This window comes from Trichechus manatus, unplaced genomic scaffold, assembly GCF_000243295.1.
Source record: "Trichechus manatus latirostris isolate Lorelei unplaced genomic scaffold, TriManLat1.0 scaffold00004, whole genome shotgun sequence".
In the NCBI taxonomy this organism is placed as follows: Eukaryota; Metazoa; Chordata; class Mammalia; order Sirenia; family Trichechidae; genus Trichechus; species Trichechus manatus.
The window spans coordinates 9,091,704-9,116,048 of record NW_004443940.1 but is presented as its reverse complement, the minus strand read 5'-3'; the positions used below and the strand labels follow the sequence as shown (position 1 = coordinate 9,116,048).

Sequence of the window (24,345 nt, the reverse complement as noted above, 5' to 3'; positions counted from 1 at the left end):
CTTTTCCGTATAAACTTCAGAATTACTTTGTCGATACCCACAGAATAACTTGCTGGGATTTTGATTGGGATTACATTGAATGTATAGATCAAGTTGGGAAGAGCTGATATCTGAACAGTATTGAGTTTTCCTATCTATGAAGGTGGACTATCTCTCCATTTATTTAGATCTTCACTGAGTTCTTTTATTCGAGTTTTGTAGTTTTCCTCATAAGGCTCTTGTACATATTTTGTTAGTTTTATACCTCAGTCTTTAATTTTTTATGCTAATGTAAATGGTGTGTTTTTAATTCAAATTCCAGTTGTTCAATGCTGGTATGTAGGAAAGCAATTGACTTTGTCTGTTAACTTTGTGTCCTGCAACCTTGCTGTAATCACTTTTTTTTTTTTTTATTGTGGTAATTGTTAGTTATCATCAGGTTAGCTCCCACTCATGGCAGTCTTTTGTATAACAGAACAAAACATTGCCCGGTCCTGTGCCATCTTCATGATCGTTGGTATGTTTGAGTCCGTTGTGGGGCTATTATGTTAGTCCTTCACATTGAATATTTCCTTTGGTTTCACTGACCCTCTGCTTTACCAAACAGCAGGATGTCCTTTTCTAGTGATTGGTCTTTCCAGATATCATGCTCAAAATAAGTTAGTTGAAGTCTTGCCATCCTCACTTCTAAGGAGCATTCTGGTCATATTTCTTCTAAGACTGATTTCTTTGTTCTTTTGGCAGCCCAGGTATACTCATTATTCTTTGCCAGTACCACAGTTTGAGCACACCGATTCTTCTTCTGTCTTCCTTTTTACTATCCAACTTCCACATGCATATGAGGTGATTGAAAAGACCGTAGTTTGAGTCAGACGCACCGTAGTCAACAAAGTAACATCTTTGCTTTTTAAAACTTTAAAGAGGTCTTTTGTCACAGATTTGCACAGTGAGATAAGTCGTTTGATTTATTTCTTTTTTTTTTAATTGTGCTTTAGGTGGAATTTTGCAGAGCAAATTAGTTTTTCACTCAACAGTTTGTACACACATTGTTTTATGACATTGGTTGCAATCCCCACGATGTGTCACAACTCTCCCCTTCCACATCCTGATTTCCCATTTCCATCCGTTCATTTTTCCTGTCCCTTCCTGCCTTCTTGTCCTTGCTTTTGGGCAGATGTTACCCTTTTGGTCTCGTATACATGATTGAACTAAGAAGCACATTCCTCGTGTATTTTACTGTTTTTTTTATAGACCTGTCTAATCTTTGGCTGAAGGGTGAGCTTATGGGAGTGGCTTCAGTTCTGAGTTAAAAGGGTGTCTGGGGGGCCATATTCTCAGGGGTTTTTCCAGTCTCTGTCAGGCCAGTAAGTCTTTTTTTTTGTGAATTTGTATTTTGTTCTACATTTTTCTCCTTTTCTATCTGGAACCCTCTTTTGTGATCCCCGTCAGAGCTGTTGTTGGTGATAGCCAAGCACCATCTATTTCTGGGCTCAGGCCGGTGGAGGCTGTGGTACTTGTGGTCCATTAGTTCGTTAGATTTCTTGACTGCTGTTTCCATAGATGTTAATTGTTGATCCAAGTAGAATGAAATTGTTGATAACTTTATTTTTTTTCTCTATTTGTCATGATGTTATTATATGTAATGGAATATTTGCCATTTCATCCTTTTTTACATGTATAATTCAGTGACATTAATTACGTTCATCATGTTGTACAGCTATCACCACTATCCATTTCAAACTTTCCCATTTTCCTTAACAGAAACTCAGTACCCCTACTCAACGATTCCCCCCCTTTTCCACTCCCTCCTGCCCCTCGAAACCACTAATAAACTTTGGTCTTTATACATTTGCCAATTCTAGATATTTCATGTAAGTGGGGTTATACAATATTTGTCCTTTGTGACTGACTTATTTCACTTAGCATAATGTCCTGGTAGCATGTATCAGGACTTCATTTCTCTTTATGGCTGAGTATTATTCCATTGTTGCTTGTTGGTATGATAGTGGAAGCTGTGCCACTGGTATTTCAAATATCAGCAGGGTCACCCATGGTGGACAGGTTTCGGCAGAGCTTCCAGCCTATCATAGTCTAGGAAGAAAGGCTTGACAATATACTTCCAGAAATTAGCCAATGAAACCCTGTGGATTACTAGTTTAGGAATTTGGGCAAATTATTTAATCTCTCTAAACCTCAGTTCGCTGCTATAAAATAGGGATAATAATATCTACCTCATAGGGTAGTGATGCTTTAAATAAACGGGCATGTTAACTGTCTTGGTACAATTTACAGCAGTGCTCAGAAGCTAGTAAATGCTTAGTGAATGGTAGTTGTCATCGTCATCGTGTAGGCCAGTATCTCCAGTTATGCTTTGGATCTTGTCCCATGCTTTTTTTTTAGGTTTTTCTGTCCCCATTATTCCTTCTTCCCTAATTTCATTCTTTCTTCCACTTCTTCTCCAAAACATTTAAATATTCTCAGGTCTCTTCAGTTCTACCTGCTCCTTCAGCTGTCTTGCCGTTTACGGCATACATTTTTGAGAGTTTTCTATACTTCTGTTATTCCTGTCCCTGTTTCCTTGCTTGTAGTTCATCACTCAGTGTACTGCAATCTGATTTCTTCCCTCACCAAGTACCCTTGATAAGGTCACGAATAATACCACCTTCATACTAAATCCAGTGGACATCTCAGTCTTTCTCTTAATTGATTTTTAGAAGCATTTGAGACTATTGACTAAATCAGTCTTTTTCCCTTGACTTTTGCCAATTATGTCATATGCTCCTAGTTTTCCTTCAGTCGGCTATAACTTTGTGTCCTTTTCAGACTTCTTTTCCTTTGTTCACCCTTAATGATAGTGTTCTTCACATTTCTGTTTTGGACCATCTTCACTTATATATAGTTATTTCTTGAATGATTCCTCACGTAGTTGGCCAGATTACCATCTGTGATGGATTGAATTTCATCCCCCCAAAATAAGTGTTGAAATCCTGTTCCCCTGTACCTGGAAATACGACCCTGTTTGGATATAGAGGTTTTCTTTCAGTAAGTTAATGAGGCCATACCAGAGTAGGGTGGGTCTTAAGCCTAATCACTTCTGAATTATAAAAATAACACAGTAGACTCAGAGACACAGGGAGAAGAGGAAGACAGAGGATGGAGACAGATGCATCTACAGGCCCAGGAATGCCAAGGATTGTTCGTAGTTACTGAAATAGAAAAAGAAGGATCTCTCTCTACAGTCACACCCTGAATTTGGACTTCTAGCCTCCTGAACTGTGAGAAAATAAACTTCTTGTTTTTAAAGCCATCCGCTTGTAGTATTTGTGTTAGAGCAGCACTAGCAAACCAAAATACCATCTGCGTGATGATGATTGTTCCAAATACACATTTCAAATCCAGATCTTTCCTAGCTCCATTCCCATATATCCAACTGATTAGTTGCAGCTTCCCCTCCTCCCACTGTAGGTGATCCACTGGGGCAAACATATAATGTCTGTGGTTCAGTGTTGATTTTTTTGGTTTGAGATACTTGTGGCTATTTATACCTGAAAGCCTTACAGGCGTCTCCATATTTCTAAAACTAAACTGCTCATCTTCCTTCCACCTGCTTCTTCATCTTTGTTATTATCTTAATGAATGACTTTACTGTTTTACTAAAGCCAGAAATCTAAAAGATACCATTAAATTCCCTTTTCCTCCTTTCCCATAGCTAATCAATTATTTAATCCTTTCAGTTCTACTTCCCAACTATCTTGAGACCTCTCCATTTGCTTCACTGCCTCTACTTTTTTAGGCCACCATCAGCTGGTTTATAGCAAAAACCTTCCAATTATCTATCTTTGTCCATTCTTGCTTCTATATATAATCCATTCTTTCCCCACTATTGCCATAGTGGTTTTTCTAAGATGCTGGTTGTATCATGTCAGTATCCCTGTTTAAAATCCTAATGGATTTATTTTGCCTTTAAACATGACTTATAAGGCTTTTCATCCCTGGCCTCTTCTTGTCTGTCTCCTTGGCCCCACTCCTTGCATTGTTAGGATCCTGTCACAGTAAACTTCTTAAGTTTCTCAAGAGCCACCTTTGGACTTCTGTACATGTTATTTCGTCTACTTTGTCTGGAACATCTGTGGTTACGTTTTACTTCCTTATGTCTGAGCTTAAAGTTGCCTGTCTGGGAAGTCTTCCATGCCTGCTTCCATCTCTCCCTCTTTCCCCAGCATTATCTATCTTCCCAGCAGGACTGTAAATTTCTTGAGGGCAGGCCTCTATTGTTGTATTCCTAGTTACCTGGTAAGGTGCCTGCCACCTAATAGATGCTTAATAATGATTTGCTGAGGAATTGATGTTAAGTAGTTTTGGAGATTGAAAATATATTTTCAGTCACCTTGTATGCATACAAAAGCTGGATAGTGAATAAGGAAGACCGAAGAAGAATCAGTTCCTTTGAATTATGATGTTAGTGAAGAATATCGAATATCCCATGGACTGTCAGAAGAACGAACAAGTCTTGTGCTTCAGGATTGCATCCTTTCACCATACTTACTCAGTCTGTATACTGAGCAAATAATCTGAGAGGCTGGACTGTATGAATAAGAATGTGGCATCAGGATTGGTGGAAGACTCATGAACAACCTGCGATATGCAGATGACACAACCTTGTTAGCTGAAAGCAGAGTGGACTTGAAGTACTTACTGATGAAGATCAAAGACTACAGCCTTCAGTATGGATTACACCTCAACATAAAGAAGACAGAAATCCTCACAGCTGGATCAATAAGCAATATCATGATAAGCGGAGAAAATGAAGTTGTCAAGAATTTCATTTTACTTGGATCCACAATCAATGCCCACGGAAACAGCAGTCAGGAAATCAAAGGATGCATTGCACTGGGCAAATCTGCTCCAAAGACCTCTTTAAAGTGTTAAAAAGCAAAGATATCACTTTAAAGACTAGGATGTGCCTGACTCAACCTGTAGTGTTTTTAATTGCCTCATATGCATGTGAAAGCTGGACAGTGAATAAGGAAGACCAAAGAAGAATTGACACCTTTGAATTATGGTGTTGGCAAATAATATTGAATATACCACAGACTGCCAGAAGAACCAACAAATCTGTCTTGGAAGAAGTACAGCCAGAATGCTCCTTAGAAGCAAGGATGTTGAGACTTCATCTCACATGTTTTGGACATGTTATCAAAAGGGACCAGTCCCTGGAGAAGGACATCATGTCTGGTAAAGTAGAGGGTCAGTGAAAAAGAGGAAGACCTTCAGTGAGATGGATTGACACAGTGGCTGCAACAATTGGGCTGAAGCATAACAATGATTGTGAGGGTGGCGCAGGACTGGGCAGTGTTTCATTCTGTTGTACATAGGGTCACTATGAGTAGGAACTGACTCCACGGCACCTAACAACAAGTCTAACTTTATAGCCACTTAGTAACATATGAAAACTCTGTTTAGCTCTGACTCGCTCCCCTCCCCTTAATGTTGATGTTATTAAAAATTATATCTTTATACATTGTTTGCCAATTACATAGATTTATAATTATTTTTAATGCATTTGTCTTTTAAATCATGGAAGACAAATTGAGTTACAAAGCAGAAATACAATAATACTGGCCTTTATATTTGCTCATGTAGTTACCTTTACTGGAGATCTTTATTCCTTCATATGTTATTGATATACTGTCTTTTGTTCTTTCATTTCAACCTGCAGAATCCTCTTTTAGTTTTTTTTTTTTTAAATTTACTGTGCTTTAGGTGAAGGCTTACATAGTAAATTAGTTTCCCATTCAGTAGTTTATACACAGTTGTTTTGTGACATTGGTTGCAGTCCCCACAATGTGTCAGCACTCTCCCTATTACCGCCCTGAGTTCCCCATTTCCATTCGTCTGGTTTTCCTGGCCCTTCCTGCCTTCTCATCTTTGCTTTTGGGCCAATGTTACCCTTTTGGTCTCATATAGATAATTGTTTTAAGCAGCATATTCCTCACGGATGTTATTGTTTATTTTATAGGCCCATCTGTTATTTGGCTGAAAGGTGATCTCTGGGAGTGAGATTAGTTCAAAGTTAGTAGAACGTCTAAGGGCCATAGTCTCAGGGGTTTCTTCAGTCTCTCTCAGATCAGTAAATCTGGTCTTTTTTGTGAATTTGAATTTTGTTCTACATTTTTTTTTTTCTCACTCTAACTAGGACCTTTTATTGTGATCCTGGTCGGAGCGATTGGTAGTGGTAGCCGGGCACCGTCTAATTCTTTTGCTCAGGCTAGTGTAGTCTGTGGTTCCTGTTGTCTCCTTTAGTATTTCTTGTAGGGGTAGTCTAGTAGTAACAAACTTCCTCAGCTTTTGTGTATCTGGTGTCATGTATTGAATTGTGTCCCCCCGAAATATCTGTCAACTGGGCTAGGCCACGATTCCCAGTATTGTGTACCATTTTGTCATCTGAAGTGATTTTCCTATGTGTTGTAAATCCTACCTCCGATGTTTATGAGGCAGGATTAGAGGCAGTTATGTTAATGAGGCAGGACTCAATCTACAAATTTAGGTTGTGTCTTATGTCAGTCTCAGTTGAGATATAAAAGACAGAGGCTTTAAATATGTCCACTCCACTTCCTTCTGGCCGCCATAGTTTCTTACGAGAAATGAGCTTTTAATCTTATTGTATGTGGTGACTCTCATCTCTTGCTTTTTAAAAGATTCTCTTTCTACAGTTTGATTATAATGTGTCTTGGTTTAGACCCTTTTGAGTTTATCCCCCTTAGAGTTCGTTTAGCTTCTTGTGTGTTTTTCAGATTTGGTAATTTTTTGGCCATTATTTCTTCAGATATTCTTTTTGCCACTTTATCTCTCTGTCCTCTCTTTCTGGAACTCTCATAATGTCTATATTGGTCTGTTTGATTGTCCCACAAGTTCCTTAGGCTCTCTTAAGGAGAACAAAATGCTATGGGTGTATTTCAAAATGGCTACTTTCGAAATACATTTTTCCCCCTTTCACTGCCTGAAGCATGAGGGGATTTTTCTCTTATCTTACCCCAGAGAACATGGTGGGACTCCAGGAGGTAAAACTAACAAAAGTTGTGGGTGGGGGTACTTACTAAGACTGAGTGCTGCAAAGTTTTTAACTCAAGCTCCTCTGCTCCACACTTAACCTCCAGCAATTTGTCAGTCACAGTTTCCTGTTCCTACCTGATCTTTCTGCAGCTATGGGCTTATGCTGCTGTTCCTTTAATCCTGGCAAGCTGTGATTCTTTGTATTTTCCAGTCTGTCCAACAGTCAGCATATCTGCTTGCCCTATGACTCCAGTTCTTTGCTGAATCTATAAAGTGCTGTTGATTTTCACCTTATCTCAGCATTTTTCTTTTTGTGAGGATAGAAGTGATGAGATTCAAACTCTTTACATGTTGGACCATGTCTTAGTCTTCTAGGACTGCCATAACAAAATACCACAAAGTAGGTAGCTTTCAAGAACAGAAATTTTTTTTCACAGTTCTGGAGGCTAGAAGAGCGAATTCAGGGCATCAGCTGTTCTTTCTTAAGGCTTTGAGAGAGGGACTGTTCCATGCCTCTCTCCTAGTTTCTGGTGGCTGCTGGCAGTCCTCAGCATTCATTTGCTCTGTGTACATGTATCTGTCTCCTCATCACAGGCTATCTGTTTTTTTCTGTGTGTGACTCTGTTTCCACATTTGTTCCCTTATAAGATACCATTCAGAAAGGATTAGGATTAGGACCCACCCTACCGTGGTTTAACTTCATTAATTTAACTGATAACATCTGCAGAGAAAAACCCTGTTTCCCCAAAAGAGGTCATGTTCACAGATACAGGAGTTAGGACTTCAGCTGTCTTTTGGAGGGACATAATTTAATCCATTATAGACTGGAAACTGAACATTCTGTTTTATCCATTGTTAAAAGTGAGGTGTTGAAATCCAGCTGTTACTGTTGAATTGTCCTTTTCTCCTTTCATTTCTTTCAGTTTTTTGCCTCATGTATTTTGGTGCTGTGATGTTAGATGCATATATATTTATTGTCATTAAATCTTCCTGGTAAGTTGACTCTCGTCGTTCTGAAATGTCCCTTTTTAGTAACATTTTTTTTTGTTTTAATATCTTTTGTCTAAGACTAGCTCTTTTATGGTTATTGTTTGTATGATACATCTTTTTTCCTTCATTTTACTTTCAACCTATTTGTGTTTTACGACTTAAAGTGTGTTTCCTGTAAACAGCATATAGCTGATTCTTTTTTTAATTATCTGACACAGTCTTTGCCTTTGATTGGATTGTTTAATGTTATCATTGATATGATTGGTTTTACATCTTCTATTTTTGTTTTCTTTATGTTTCATGTCTTTTTTGTTCCTCTGAGCCTCCTTCTTTTGCCTTCTCTTCTATTAAGTGGATATTTTTTCTTGTAACTTATTAATTCCATTAATCATTTTGAAAATAATATTTCTTGAGTTATCTTTTGAAGTTTAGTGTCTGTATCATAACTTACTAGAATCGTCTTTAGATTTATTAAAGAATGTAGTTCCAGTGAAATACAGAAACTTTATATAGTTCCATTTCCTACCTCCCGCTTTTTAGTGCTGTTACTTTTACACGTATTATGTCTATATTTCTTACATACCCAACAATACATTGCTAGCCACCAAAACCCACTGTGGTTGAGTCAATTCTAACTCATAACGACTTTATAGGACATAGTAGAACTGCCCCAGAGTTTCCAAGGCTGTGATCTTTACGGAAGCAGACTGCCTTATCTTTTCTGGTAGAGCAGCTGGTGGGAGCCCCACCAGGGCTCCTTCACATTGCTATAGTTAATACTTTATATAATCTTAGGTCTTTTAAGGAGCCCTGGTGGTACAGTGGTTAAGAGCTGTGGCTGCTAACCAAAAGGTCAGCAGTTCGAATCCTGCAGCCACTCCTTGGAAAGTCTGTGGGGCAGTTCTACTCTATCTTACAGGGTCACTGTGAATCAGAATCGACTAGACAGCAGTGAGTTTTTTGTTTAGGTCTTTTCAAGAATCTGAGTAAAGAAAGTAGGATAGTATAGATAGGTAGTATATATTTGTAGTTTTTCATATTAACTTTATTTACCCCTTTTTCTATTCTTTATTTCTACCCTCCATTTGAGTTACCATCTGGTGTCATTTTCTTACGCCAGTACAGCTTTGTTCCTCTTGACCTCCTTTGTGCTGTTATTGTCAAATGTCTTTCAGTATGGTATAGACCCAACAGCATAACTAGGTACATATTGTTTTCTGCAATTGCTTTTTGAATCAGTCAGTTGAAGAAAGGAAAAATGTGCAATTACATCATATTTTGCAGTTATCCATATAATTACTTTCATCAGCGCTCTTTGTTTATTTAATGTAAGTTTGAATTGCTGCCTAGTGTCACTTGCTTTCAGCCTGAAGCTTCCTTTAGTGTTTCTTGTTAGTCAGATCTACTATGAGCGAATTCTCAGTTTTTGTTTGTCTGGGAAGTTTGTTTTTTATTTTATATTTTGCCTTCATTTTTGAAAGATAGTCTTGTTGGATATAAGATTCTTGATTAACAGTTTTTTCTTTTCAGCACTTGAATATGTCATCCCTTCTGGCCTCCACTGTGTCAGATGAGAAGTCAGCTATTAGTCTTCTTGCCGTTCCCTTGTATCTGAATAGTTTTTGTTTTTTTTTCCTTGCTTCTCAAGATTTCTCTTTATCTTTTAGCATTTTGACTATAGTATGACTGGATGTGGATTGCTGCATTTATTCTTCTTGGAATTCATTGAGTTTCCTGGATGTGTAGATTAATGTTTTTTAAAAATAAACGTGGACATTTTCGACTATTATTTCCTGGAATATTTTTTCTCCTCCTCTATCTTTCTCCTCTCCTTTGGCCCTCTGATTACATATATGTTGGTGTTCTTAGTATCCCACAGTTCTTCCTTCTTGTTTCTCTCTGTTGTTTAGTTGTATAATCTCTATCAGTCTATGTTCAAGTTTGCTGATTCTTTCTTCTGCCAGCTGATATATATTATTCAGCCTCTCTAGTGAATTTTTCATTTTGTTTTATGTAATTTTCAACTCTAAATTTCCACTCATTTTTAAAAATAATTCTCTTTTGATATTCTTTATTCAGTGAGACATTATTATCATACCTTCCTTTAATTCTTTAAATATGGTTTTAATTCTTTGAACATATTTGTAATACCTGTTCTGAAGTCTCTGTCAAGTCCACTGGACCTCTTCAAAGACAGTCTCTAGTGCCTGCTTTTTTTCCTTGTACGTGGGTCATCCTTCCTTTTTCTTTGCATGTCTCATATTTTTTTTTGTTAAAAACTTGTCATTTGATATATTATAGCAATTCTGGATTCTGCTACCCCTTGCCCCCCAGGGGTGGTTGTTTACTTGGTCGTTGTTATTTATTAGTGACTTGGCTGAACTAATTACATGAAGTGTGTTCTTTCAGGGTGTACCCTCCGATGTCCTTGCTCAAAGTTTTTTCCTTTTGTTTATATCTTTTAGCCTGACTGTGGAGATCACAGGAGCCCCAGTGGTGCTTGCCTGCTAACCAAAAGGCTGGTGGTTTGAACCCACCACCCACTCTGTAAAGATTTACAGCCTTGGAAACCCTATGGGGCAGTTTTACTCTGTCCTGTAGGGTCACTGTGAGTCAGAATCAACTCGATGGCAGCGGATATGTGGGGATAGCCCCTTTTTGGCATAAGCTACTTATTGCTCTGAGGTTGTGCTTAAGTCCCCTTAGCCAGTTAGATTTTTACCCTTCAGCATTGCATGTATGCGTGGCTTGGAGGCTGCTTTTATGATCTAGGGAGTTTTTCTGCCCCATATTCAGCCAGAGACCAGTAACTAGGAGCTCCTCATTCTTATTGCTTCTGAGAGGGCACAGCCTTGAGCATGCATACAGTTGTCCAGACTTTCAGGAATGACTGTGATACTATTTTTAAGCCTGGCTTTGTAGGAGGTGCCCCTGGTTCAGAGTAGCTTATTGTTCAATCAGTGTTTGGTTAGAGGTTGTGTTGAAGCCCCTCGTGCCGTTGAGGCTTCTGCCCTGTATTCATGGATCTGTGTACACCTTGGGGAGTGTTTTCAAGTCTGCCTGATATGTATTATTCTGATTTTTCTTTAGTGGATGCAGCCTAGGGCATATGCACATCCTTTTTGACCCCCAAAGTCAACTGTAATCTCAAGAGGGCTCTTCTTGCTGCCTCTTTTTTGTTGGGGGGGGGGTGTTCTCTGTTAAACTTCTGGTTGCTCTTCTATTTTACTTGTATCATGAGGCATTGTTATACCTTCCTTTAATTCTTTAAGTATAGTTTTCTTTAGTTCTTTGAACATATTTATAAGAGCTGTCTGCCTCTTCTTAATTGCTCTCCACCAAGATCACCATTATTTTTAGCAATGTGTTTAAGCATGGAATTCTCCACTTCTTAAATAAAATCAGTTCCCTGAAGCAGAGCTGCGGAGCTCCTCACCCATACGGCCTTCCTGGATAGAGCACCTGCATCATTTCACTGGAGCTGAGGGTTGAGGACCTGCCTTTCCCAGAGTGACACCCCTACTCTGCATATGAGCACTGAGGGATAGGCGGTAGTCCATAGTCTTCTCAGCTTGCCCCTCCTATATACTTGTTTTCTATTCCTGAGGTAGAGCTTCTGCCCTATGAGTGGTGATTGGGTAGGGAAAGAGAGACCCAGTTCTCTTGGCCCCATTCGCTTGGAATAGAGTTTCTGTGTCATAGGGCTTGGGTGATAAGAATTGCCAGCAGCCTCTCCCTCCTGGGATGAAATCATAGCCCCAGACTGGAGCTGAGGGGAGAGAGATCCCCCATCTTCTTGGCCACATATGTCCAGAGTAGACCTTTTATAACACAGAGCAGGGGAAGGGGGAAATGGAGCTGGTTGTGACTTAAATGCCATAGATTTGCTTCTTTCTTACTGATAAAAATATAGTCGATTTTTACTGAATGAATGTTTCTCTGTTTACTGTATGCCCTTAGGGCAGTTTCCATAGGTTTTAGGTTTTTTTTTTTTTTCACCAGTTGAATTGTGGTTTTGCTAGGGAAAGGGCCCACTGAGTTCCTTACTCTATAACTCTGGAACAACATATTCAATCTTTTGCTAATTATCTTCAGTATATTGCTCATGTCTCACCTACTTTTGAATAGTTTCCCATTAGCTTATGTTATTCATTTCCAGTACATTTAATAAAGGTTAACCCATCTTATCTTAAAAGCTAGCGAGTGGCCATCTAAGATACGTCAATTGGTCCCAACCCACCTGGAGCAAAGGAGAATGAAGAACACTAGAGACACAAGGAAACTATTAGCCCAAGAGACAGAAAGGGCCACATAAACCAGAGACTCCATCAGCCAGAGACCAGAAGAACTAGATGGTGCCTGGCTACCACAAATGGTCGCCCTGACAGGGAACACATCAGAGAGTCCCTGACAGAGCAAGATAAAAGTGGGGTACAGAACTCAAATTCACGTAAAAAGGCCAGACTTAATGGTCTGACGGAGACTGGAGGGACCCTGGAAGACTTGGCCCCTGAACTCTGTTAGCCCAAAACTAAAACCATTCCCGAAGCCAACTCTTCAGACAAAGATTAGACTGGACTATAAGACATAAAGTAATACTCGTGAAGAGTGTGCTTCTTAGCTAAAGTAGATACGTGAGTCTAAATGGGCAACTCCTGTCTGGAGTTGAGATGAGAAGGCAGAAAGGGACAGGAGCTGGTTGAATGGACATGAGAAATCTGGGGTGGAAAGGAAGAGTGTGCTGTCACTTTATAGGGAGAGCAACTGGGGTCACATAACAATGTGTGTATAAATTTTTGTATGAGAGACTAACTTGAACAGTAAACTTTCACTTAAAGCACAATTTAAAAAAAGATTATAAAGAAAAAAAAAGATTAACTACATCTCTGTAATCATGGATGAATAAAGCTATGGAGCTGTCTTATGTTAAAAACATTAATATTAAAACTGACTTAGGGCAGAACTCTTTAAAACTCTTAATTTATATCCAGAGGCACTTAATTACAGGTCAGAGAGTTGCTGATGATACCCGTTTGGTCACTCTTAATTCTTTTTCGAGTATTTGGGTTACACCATTGTCCAGAGGGAACTGTAGAGAAGTGGTTCATAATATGTAGGACTGTATTAGAAGTTACTTTCACTGATGAAATCTGAGTAGTCAGGTGGTAATAAAAATAAGTTCTGGGAAATGGATTTTTTTTAAATTTAATTTTGTTTCTTCGTTGTTGAGAATATATACAGCAAAACATACACCCATTGAACAGTTTCTGTGTGTACCATTTACTGACGCTGATTACATTCTTCGAGTTGTGCAACCGTTCTCACCCTCCTTTTCTGAATTGTTCCCCCCTCATTAACATAAATTCACTGCCCCTTAGGGAAATGGATGTTTTAATAAGAACTTTTTTGTATTGTAAAGTTGAATTTTTACTTTTAGGTTTTCTTTGCTCTCATAAAGGTGAGGGGGTACTCTCTTACACTGGGTTAGTCATCAAAGTGTTCGTTTCTTAATATTCTGTCATTAGGTTTCTACGAATAACCTAATGCGTTGAACTCTCCTTTTTCTAAGCTGTTGTGAAGCAGCTCTTTTCAAAGGCAAGACCCCATGCCTCACACCTAGCATTATTTAGCTGCAGTGAATAGTCTCATTCAGAACACTCATTTTAGCATTCTTCTTTCCTGGAGAGCTCAAAGAAGACCAACTGTGCCGAAATATTGGCTGTATTGTTAAATAGGGATTTCAGATTTCCAAAATAAATGTACAAAACAGTTTTTTTGCTTATTATTTATTTCTTAAAAATTGCTTTTGAAGTAAGATGAATGTGCCCATGGTGCCTTCCTTACCTTTTGAGAAAAACCTCTTGCAAGAGTTGATGTCTTAGAAATCTTGTTAGTTATTGAATGGTTTTTATTTCAAGCTGACCTTTTCTCTGGCCAAAAGTACTTCGTTATAAGTGCTCTGTAAAAATGTTTTGTTAGTGTAGTAAGAGTGTTTTAATTCTGGAATAAATCTGATGAACTTTGGTTTTCTCCAAGAGTCTCTTAACTATGACAATACAGGTATCCCCTGCTTTTTGAAAGTTCACTTTACGCCACTTTGCGTTTATGAAAGACCTACGTTAGTACCTGTTTTCACTAACTGAAAGAAATCTGAAGAGGATTTTCAATTTTAGGAAAGAAGGCACAAAGTGGAAATAGCGTTCAGTGTTTGTTTTGCAGCAAGCTGTTAAAAAGGCAGTGCCCACCCCAAGCAGCCAGAGTGGCTTTGCCAGCTTCCTTCCCTGGGAACTACACTTAGCATCTCAGCATCAAGCCACCATAGCTTTGAACTGTGTCTGTGAAACTACACTGTACATACATTATTTCTACTTTATATAGGCTCTGTATTTATCGTATCATTCCTGCTTTTACTATATATTAGTGTTATTTTTTTGGGTCTGGAAGCTCAAACTTTTTTCCCAAAAAAAAAAAAAAAAGGTAATTGCTTTTTTGCTTTATGCCATTTTGGCTTATAAAAGGTTTCATAGGAACACTCCACTTTCGGATAGCGGGAGAAACCTATATAGGGACTCCAAGTGTCAAGAAAGGATCCTTGGTGGCGCAATGGTTAAGTGCTCGGCTCCTAACCAAAAGGTTGGCAGTTCAAGCCCACCAGCCATTCTGTGGGACAAGGATGTGACAGCCTGCTTCTGTAAAGATTTATAGTATGGAACTGGAGTGAGGTTACAGGCCAAGACCACAAAATAAGCTGTGGGGATAGCCCTCTTTAGTGAAATCTAAAAGAGATACCTACCTGTGAACCCAAATAATATATAGTTATTTATTTGTTCATTTTTCAAATATTTGGGTACCTACTAAATATAAAGGGAGTACCCTGGGTAGTACAAATGGCTAATAGCATGGTTGGCTGCTAACCAAAAGGTGCTTCCTCCAGAGGTACCGTGGAAAAAAGGCCCGGTGATGTACTTCTGAAAAATCAGCCATTGAAAACACTGTGGAGCACAACTCTATTGTGACACACATGGGGTCAACCAGGCAACTGGCTTACTAAGTATAAGAGGCTGAAGTGGGTACTGTGGAGAGCAAGTCTTGCCTTCTTTATAATTAGGTAGATCAGAGAAAATTAAAACAGTTTGTAGTGTACATATAAGAGCTGTATAACTGGTTGAGAAAACAGTGTTCTGAGAATTCAGAGAAAGAAAAGCAATATATATGAAAGATAATACGGATAATTCATTGCCTTATTGGCACTCAGGTGATGTCATTATACATACAGAGTGATGGGTCATGGTTGTATAAAATGAAGGAAATAACTTTCTAGGGTCCTTGGAAACTACCTGCTTCAGTTCAAGTTGATAGACTAACATTTATATTCAGAAAGAATTTTTGGGACTAGGAGAGAGGGTTGGACTCTGATGCCTTGTGTTTTTTAGAGCAAAAGTGAAGTGCAGCTATTGTGTTTATAAAAATTTATTTTGATGAGACAGTGTAATGGAAAGAGAATGCTTGAAATTTAGACATCTGATTTGGTGTCCCACTAAATGATATTGTGTAAATGATTGAATCTCTCTGACTTCCAATTTTACCTGAAAAATGAAACTAATGTTATTGTGGAGTTCTTGTGAAGTTACCCAGACAGTCAATATGAAGGGATGAATTACCTGCGTTAGGGAATGCAATAAGTGCGTTGTATACAAATGTTATGTTTGGTACTTTTTGTGACTTTGTGAATCCTGTGAGAAGTTAATGTGTTTTGTTTCATGGCAGTAAGCTGAAGGAGAGAATTCTACATGAGGGTAGACTGGTCAAGTCATCTTGGCTCTTGGAAATGAAGGCAGCCCAGTGAGCTAAAGCTAAAGTACAAGTTTGTTATGGGTGGGGCCCAGGAGGTCTCTGTATTCCTCTTTTGTGGGTATTTTGTTAGTTGTGAACTTTGCCTTGATCAGCAGCTCGCATGCTTAATTGGTTTATTAGGAAGCATTGAGGCAAAGGTTTTGGACCAGTCTTATTCACTTTGGTAACTACTTGGTCAGTTATAGTTTGCCTTGTGTTACTCATTTTTTTGAGTGTGTGTCTGCATTCAAACAGATATAGTCGCTGGTATTTTGCTGAGGACTGTTGTGTCTATATTCATAAGAGATACTGACCTGTAGTTTTCTTTTCTTGTGGTGTCATTGGTTTTGGTATAAGTGTTATGTTTGCTTCTTAGAATGAATTAGGGAGTAGTCATTCCTTCTCTATCTTTTGGAAGACTTTAAACACTGTTAGCGTCAGTTCTCTAAATGTTTGGTAGAATTCCCCAGTGAAACCATCTGGTTCAGGATTTTTTTTTTTGTTGGGAGGTTTTTGATCACAGATTTGATTTCTTCACTTGTTATGGGTCTGTTGAGACTCTCTATTTCTTCTTGAGTCAGTTTGGGTAGATTGTATGCTTCTAAGAATTTTTCCATTTCATTTAGGTTATCCAGTTTGTTGCTGTACAGTTGTTTAAAATATTTTGTATAATTCTCTTTATTTCTGTCAGGTCATTTATGATGTCCCCTCTTTAATTTCTTATTTGGATTATTTGTATCTTTTTTTTTCATTGTTAGTCTAGCTAAAGGTTTGTCAATTTTACTGATCTTTTCAAATAACTGACTTTTGGTTTTATTGATACTCTCTTGTTTGTCTGTTTTTGATTTTATTTTTTTCTACTCTGATCTTTGTCATTTCCTTTCTTCTGGTAGGTTTAGGCTTAGTTTGCTCTTCCCCTTCTAGTTACTGGAGTTGTTGAGTTAGGCTGTTGATTTGAGATCCTTTTTTTAAAATTTTATGTAGGCTTTTATTGCTGTAAGTTTTCCTCTGAGTACTGCCCTTGCTGCATTCCATAAGTTTTGGTATGTTATGCTTTCGTTTTTATTTGACTCTTAAGATATTTGTGATTTCCCTTTTGATTTCTTCCTTGACCCATTGATAGTTTAATAGTGTGTTGTTTAGTTTTCCAGTTTTTTTCCTGTTATTGATTTCTAGCTTTACTCTGTTTTGGTCAGAGAAAATACTTTCTATTTCTTCTTATATTTATCAAGACTTGCTCTGTGACCTAACATGTAGTCTCTCCTGGAGAATGGTCCACATATACTGGAGTAGAATGTATATTGTGCTGTTTTTGAGTGTTCTATATATGTCTGTTAAGTCTAGTTGGTTTATAGTGTCTTTCAGGTCCTCTGTTTCCTTGTTAATCTTTCTAGATATTCTGTCCAATATTGAAAGTGATGTATTGAAGTCTCCAACTATTATTGTAGTGCCATTTTTATTGTCAGTTTTATCAGAGCTTGCTTTATATATTTAGATGCCCCAATGTTGGGTGTATATGTATTTGTGATTATTAAATCTTACTGATTAATTGACCCTTTTATCACTATATAATGTCCATCTTTATCTCTTCTAACAGATTCTGCCTTAAAGTCTACTTTGTCTGATGTTAAGATTGCCACCCCAGCTCTCTTTTGATTATTACTTGCATGGAATATTTTTTTCCATGCTTTCATTTTCAACTTACTTGTTTCCTTGGGTCTACAGTGTGTCTCTTGTAAACAGCATATGTTTGGATCATGTTTTTTTAATCCATTCTGCCACTTTCTGCCTTTTAATTGGAGTATTTAGTCCATTTAAATTCACTACAATTACCAATAAGAAGTGACTTCTGTCGTTTTATTATTTTGTTTTTCTGTGTTTTAAGCCTTCTTTGACTTTGTCTTTTACTACTGCTTGCTTTTGTGTTTTGTTGGCTTATTGTAGTGAGCCATTTTGGTTCTCTTCTCTTTTCCTTTTGTGTATGTTTTTTAGGGTATTTTCTTAGTGGTTATCATGAATATTGTGTTGTGCTTTAATTTTCATTTGACTCTACATATTTTCTGATTTCTCTCTTGATTTCTTCCTTGACCTGTTGGTTGTTCATTACTGTGTTGTTTAATTTCCACATATTTGTGTATTTTGCAGTTTCCCTTATGTTATTAATTTCTAGTTTCAGTGTATTGTGGCTGGAGAAGATACATTGTATGATTTCAGTCTTACTAAATTTTTTGAGACTTGCTTTGTGTCCTTAGGTATGTTCTGTCCTGGAGAATGATCCATTGCACTGGAGATGTGTGCAAATTTAGAATTGTTATATCTTCCAGGTAAATTGATAATTTTACCATTATGTAGTGATCCTTTTATACCTAACAAAGGTTTTTTCCATCTCAGTGTTGATTTGTATAACACAGTAGTTCTCAATCAGGGGCCATTTGGCAATGTTTGGAGACATGATTTGTTGTCACTGATGGCACAGTGGTTAAGCGTTCGGCTGCTAACCAAAAGGTCGACACTTCGAATCCACCAGCCGCTCCCTGGAAACCCTATGGGGCAGTTCTGCTCTGTCCTGTAGGGTTGCTATGTGTTGGAATTGACTGGACGGCAGCGGGTTTGGTGTTTTTTTGTTTAATAGGAACCACCACTTGTCTGTCAGTTTGTCATACTGTAGTGTCTTGCATGTTGCTATGATGCTGGAAGCTATATCATGGGTATTTCAAATACCAGCAGGGTCACCCATGGTGGACAGGTTTCAGTGGAGCTTCCAGACTAACAGAGTTGAACGAAAGACCTGGTAATCTACTTCTGAAAATCTCCCAGTGAAAACCTTATGAATATCAACAGAACACTGTCTGACTCACTTGCTTTGGATATGTCATCAGGAAGGATTAATCGCTAGAGGAGGACATCATGTTTGGCGAATTAGAGAACCAACGAGGGCGAGGGAGTCCTTTGGTGAAATGGATTGGCACAGTAGCTATAACAATAAACTAAAACATGCCTGCGATCGTGAGGATGACGCAGTGTTTCGTTCTGTTGTACATAAGGTTGCCATGAGTTGGAGTTGACTTGACCACAGCTAACTATCTATTACCCATCCATCCATCCATCCACCCATCCATTTATCCACCCATTCATCCATCCATCCCTCTACCCATCCCTCCCTCCCTCTCTCGCTTTCCCATCCTTCCCCCATCCATCCACCCCTCCCCAATCTTTTGGGGTAGGAAGGGAATATATCTAGTGGGTAGAGGCCAGGGATGCTGCTAAACATCCTACAATGCACAGGACAGCCTCTCAGAACAAAGTATTATCTGGCCCTAAATATCAATAGCGCCAAGACTGAGAAATCCTAGTATCACATTAATATGGTACAAAAATGGTAAAGGAAAGAATAGCATCCATTTTAAATAGGAAGGGATTACAAAATTAAAATAGGTATATTTGAATGAAGAACAGGTTAAGACTCAGTATTCTTAGATGTAAAACCATCATTGAAATAGTATAATATTTACTTGGTATATTAATTTGTTTACTTTTACTTTGAACTCTTCTGTTTCTTTATAACTTAGGTGTGTCCATTATAAATAGCATGTAGCTTATAAATAGCATATAGTTTTTTTATTTGATCTGACAGTCTGTCTCTTAACTATTGTGTTAGTACATTCATACTTACCATAATTACAGATATATTTCTTTTATCTTATTTTATACCTTCTATTTATATTTCTTTTCTATGCTTTTTTCTCCTTGCCTGCTCCGCTTCTGTAAGATACCCTGCAGTATCACTGACCTGCAGTCATTTTTTATTTTCGTCTTGGGAATTTCACAGACAGCAGGAGGTGTAAATTTTAGCCCAAAATCTGCATGAAGGCTGGTTCGTACAAATCAGAACTCATGTGAGAGCTGGCTTTGTGTTTACAAATTCTCAGAATAACTTTTGTTTTTTACCTTATTCAGTCCACATACATCTTAGGTCAAGACATTTTTCCTTGCCTCTACTTTCTAGTCCAAGTCCTTCAGTGAGGAATTAGTCTTTTGAGGGTCTAGTCGTATGTAGTTGGATTTAGTACTTGTATAAGTGAGCCTCTTGTCTAGTCAGAGCGGCAGATGCCAAACTAGCATCCCCATCTTTACAGCTCAATTATTGCGCTGATTTTTATCTCCTGTTTTTTTGTTTGGCTTGGGGGATTTATCTTAATTCCTTTCTAGCTCAATTATGCATATAAAAGAGTTAATTTTACCAAGGTCTCCCCCATCCCTTTGGTAATTTCTAACAGTTTAGCTTTAGTCTACCTGTTACCAGAAACAGAAGTTGACACAACTGGTCTGAATTCACTTTGGCTCACTTTTCTTTTGGCTAAAGTTTTTTAGTACTTTTCAAATATTGCCTCTTTATCACCTTTGCTGTGCTTTACTCTAAAACTTCTAAAAGGCATATGTTGTAGCCCTTCAAAGTACCCCCATGGCTCTTTAAGGTCTTTTTCATAGTTTTTGTCCCTTTAACCTTCTGTGTGCTACATTTGGATAACCAGTTGCCATGGGATCGATTCCCAACCCCGTGTGTGTCATAGTAGAACTGTGCTCCATAAGGTTTTCAGTGACTGATTTTTTGGAAGTTGATTGTCAGGCGTTTCTTCCAAGGTGTCTCTGGGTGAATATGAACCTTCAACCTTTTGGTTAGTAGTCGAGTGTGTTAGCCATTTGCACCACCCAGGGATTCCACACTTGAATCGTAACTTCCAGTTCACTTATTTTCTTACCAGTTTTGTTTTATCTAGTATTTTTTCAGTCTATTTTTTACGACTTACATCTAGATTGTAAGTTTTGTTACCATTCATCTATTCTTGACAGATTGCTGCCTGTTTTACTTTCATTTCTTCTTTTTTATGGATGCTGTATCTTTATCTCTTTGAGGATCTGCAATATTCTTATTTTAAAGTCCTTTCAAAGTGTAGTTTGTATCTCATTTTTAGAGGGAGTTTTGTTTTCTCTTTGTGTGCACTCTCCTGTACTTGGTGTTTTTGTGGTTATCTCTGCCTTGCCCCTTGTGTTTTCATCTTTAGAAGAAGGCCTTATATTGGAAGTCTTGGACTCTTATTATGCAGGAATATTGGTAAAAATCAAGAACCATTCTTTGAACCAATAGGTGGCTTGACCTAGGTCTTCTGCTCTTTTCCAGTTGCATGGCAGCATCCTTGGGCAATGATCTCAGATTTTATTGTCTTCTTTCACAGGTGAGAGAGCCCCGCTCAAATCCCTGATTTCACAAAATGAGCCTGATTTTGATTCCCACTGCCCATGTTATGAGTTGATTTTGGTCCACGTTATTAGGGTTAATCTCTTAGCTGTCTGAAGCTAAGACTTAAAAATAGGCAACTCTCTCATTTCTGCTTACTTCTTTTACCTTTGGGTGTGTGAGGTTAAACAACTGCTGTGGTTTATTGGAAAGTATGTTGAGTCCTGTGTAACCTTATGTCTCTGTTTCCTTATCTTTAAGTGACAGTAATAACTTGGACAGTGATGGTGAAGTCGAAATGGTATTTTATATGTATATGAAAGTGCTCTATAAGCTGAGAAGAATTATCTAAATATTAGGTTATTTTTATTATTGTATAATCATAGTCATTGTGTTAGTCCATTCAGATCTGCTTTTGATTTTAGGTTGTTCCATTGACCTGTCATGTATGGCAACAGTCACTAAATCAAGGCAATAATAGAACACAGATTTCCAAAACTAACGTGGTCTCTTTGGAAACAACTCAGTGGGGATCTGGAGATGATCAGGTATGTCTTCTGTAAAACTATCTTCCTTTGATAAGCAGCACAAGAAATTCTGATTAACTGTGAAGAATGGAAAGAGGTGAATTACCCTGATAATTCATTTTTCTAATAGATCTTTTGCAGTTGTAATTATATAGACCATCAGTTCATTTTTTAACCCCTTCTCAGGACCTCTTTTTAGCCTTCAGGATTATTCTAAGGAGCTTTTGTGTATGTGGGTTATATCTATCACTATTTATTATACTAGAAATTAAAACAAAATTTAAAAATTATCTTAAAATTAATTTTAAAATAACAAACCTATTGTATATTAACATAAATGATATAGTTTAAAATGAAAAATGACTGTTTTTCTATAACCAAAAAATTAGTTGGAAGAGTCGCATTGTTTTATGTTTTTGCACATCTCTTTAATGTCTGCTGTAATAGAAGACAGCTGGATTCTCATAGCTGCCTGTGCCTTCAGTCTGTTGGGATGTACTGTTTCGGTTGAAGTATATGAAGAAAATCTGGCCTCACATAGATATATAGTTAGAAAAGGGAGAACCACATAGATCCCCTGAAAGGGTGTCAGAGAAGACCCCTGGGGATCCTCAGACCATACCTTGAGAACCACTGACATAGAACATAGTTATGAACTTAGAAAAAACTGAAAAATCTTGAGCAGATGGGGGGAAAAATCATGGTACTTCTGTTAGAGGGGGAAAAATGCAGCCTTACTCATACGGGTTAAATATTTAAAGTTAATTATCTAATAACTCAGTTATCAGGTTTCTTCTAGCACCTTCAGTTTCCCCTAAATTGCAGCAACTACCCATTAGATAGATGTAAGATATGAAGGAAGGGAGATTTGCTGTCTCTGAAGGAAAGGGATCCTTGACCAGAAAAGCATAGTACTCTGGGGCCTAAAATAGTTTACTATTCTCTTAGGGCATGTGTATGGTAGAATGCAGTCCAAAAATTGATGTGTTTCTTTTATACCTTCTTATAAAACACAAACCATGGATGAGTCCCATAGTTCTTTTTTTCTGCCTTCATGTTTGGGTTCCTCAGATTACCTGGAGCATTATTCTGTTTCATAAGTCTTTCTCCTCCTTTCTCCTGATTATTCTGTTCTTTAGTCAGCCCTGTTGTTGTCACTTGAGTTACCTTTCTTTATTCATTGAAACTATAATGCTTGCCACGCTGTCTTGTTTTATTTTCTTTCACTTCAACTTACATAACCTTATATCTAACACCTGAAGCTCTTGGATCTTTGATCTAACCTCCAGAGATCTTTTCCCCCACCCCTGCTTTCAGTCCTCTTTCAGTTACCTATCTCATGGGCACAGTCTAGACCTTATCATCACCAGTAACTTGAGTGTAAATAGCCCATTCTGTCTTCCCCTTTAGCTACTGCCCGATTATTCTGCTCCCTGTTAACAGTGAAATTTTCAAGAGTTCCCTACATTCTTTGTTTCCATTTCCTGATAGCCTGCCCTCATTTTTGAAAAGTCATATTTACTGAGATACAATTTTAAATACAGTAAAATTCACCTGTTTTAGGTGTACATATAATTTCAGTAAATGTATGCCATCATATAACCTCCACCATATTTGAGATATAGACCCTTGCCATCACCCCAGAAAAGTTCCATTGTGCCGCTTTGTAATCAGTACCTCCCCTACCCCTAGTCCTCAGCAATCTGATTTCTGTTGCTATAGTTTTGCCTTTTCCAGAATTATACAGTGTATAGACTTTTGAGTCTGGTTTCTTTTACTTGGCTTATGCTTTGAGATTCATCTAGGGTGTTGCATATATCAAATAGTTGGTTCCTTTCTACATTTTATTGCTGGATAGTATTCCATTATATGGGTGATTCACAATTTGTTTATCCACTTACTAGTTGAAGAACATTTGGATTGCTTATAGATTTTGACTATTTTGAATAAAACTGCTTTAAAAATTCATGTACAGATTTTTGAGTAGACACATAAGGTTTAATTTTTCTTAGACAAATACCTAGGTGTGGAATTGCTGACTAATATGGTAATTGTATGTTTAACTTTGTAAGTGCGAAACTGTTTTCTAGAGTGGCTGTACCATTTTGCATTCCAACAATGTAGGCGCCCTGGTGGCGCAGTGGGTAAAGCTCTTGGCTATTAACCAAAAGGTCGGCGGTTCAAACCCACCAGCCGCTCCGTGGGAGAAAGATGTGGCTGTCTGCTTCTGTGAAGATTTACAGCCTTGGAAACCCTTGGGGCAGTTCTACTTTGTCCTATAGAGTTGCTCTGAGTCGGAATTGATTCAATGGTGGTAGGTTTTGGGTACCAGCAATGTATGAGAGCTCTAGTTGCTCTTCATCTTTGTCAATATTTTGTATTCTCAGGTTTTTTGTTTTTTTTTTTAATTTTAGCTATTCTAGAAGGTGTATCATAGTGCCTCAGTATGGTTTTAATATGCATTTCTCCAGTGACTAATTATGTTGAGCATCTTTTTTTGTGCTTATTTGCCATCTGTGTTTCTTCTTTAGTGAAGTGTCTGTTTAAATCTCTTCCACATTTTTTTTGGGTGGTTTGTTTTCACTTGTTGAGTTTTAAGAGTTCTTTACATATTGTAGATACAACTCCTTTATCAGATACATGTTTTGAAAATAATTTCTCCTAGTCTGTGACTTGTCTTTGCATTCTCCTAACAGTGTCTTTTTTTTTTTTTTTTTAATATTTTAT

General features: G+C 37.8%; 1 protein-coding gene across 4 annotated transcripts in view; it reads left to right on the top strand.

Moving 5' to 3' along the window:
• Positions 1–24,345, top strand: part of ALMS1 (ALMS1 centrosome and basal body associated protein) — a 210,439-nt gene that overhangs the window by 24,755 nt on the left and 161,339 nt on the right. For 3 of the 4 annotated variants that reach the window (XR_002824358.1, XM_023732673.1, XM_023732658.1), the window contains exon 2: positions 21,517–21,639. The exons of the other annotated variant lie outside the window; for it this stretch is intronic. Coding sequence is in view for 2 of the 3 variants with exons in the window: in XM_023732673.1 (XP_023588441.1) it covers positions 21,517–21,639 (123 nt within the window). In the remaining variant the exon portion in view is untranslated. The remainder of the gene's footprint in view (positions 1–21,516; positions 21,640–24,345) is intronic. 4 annotated transcript variants of the gene reach the window in all.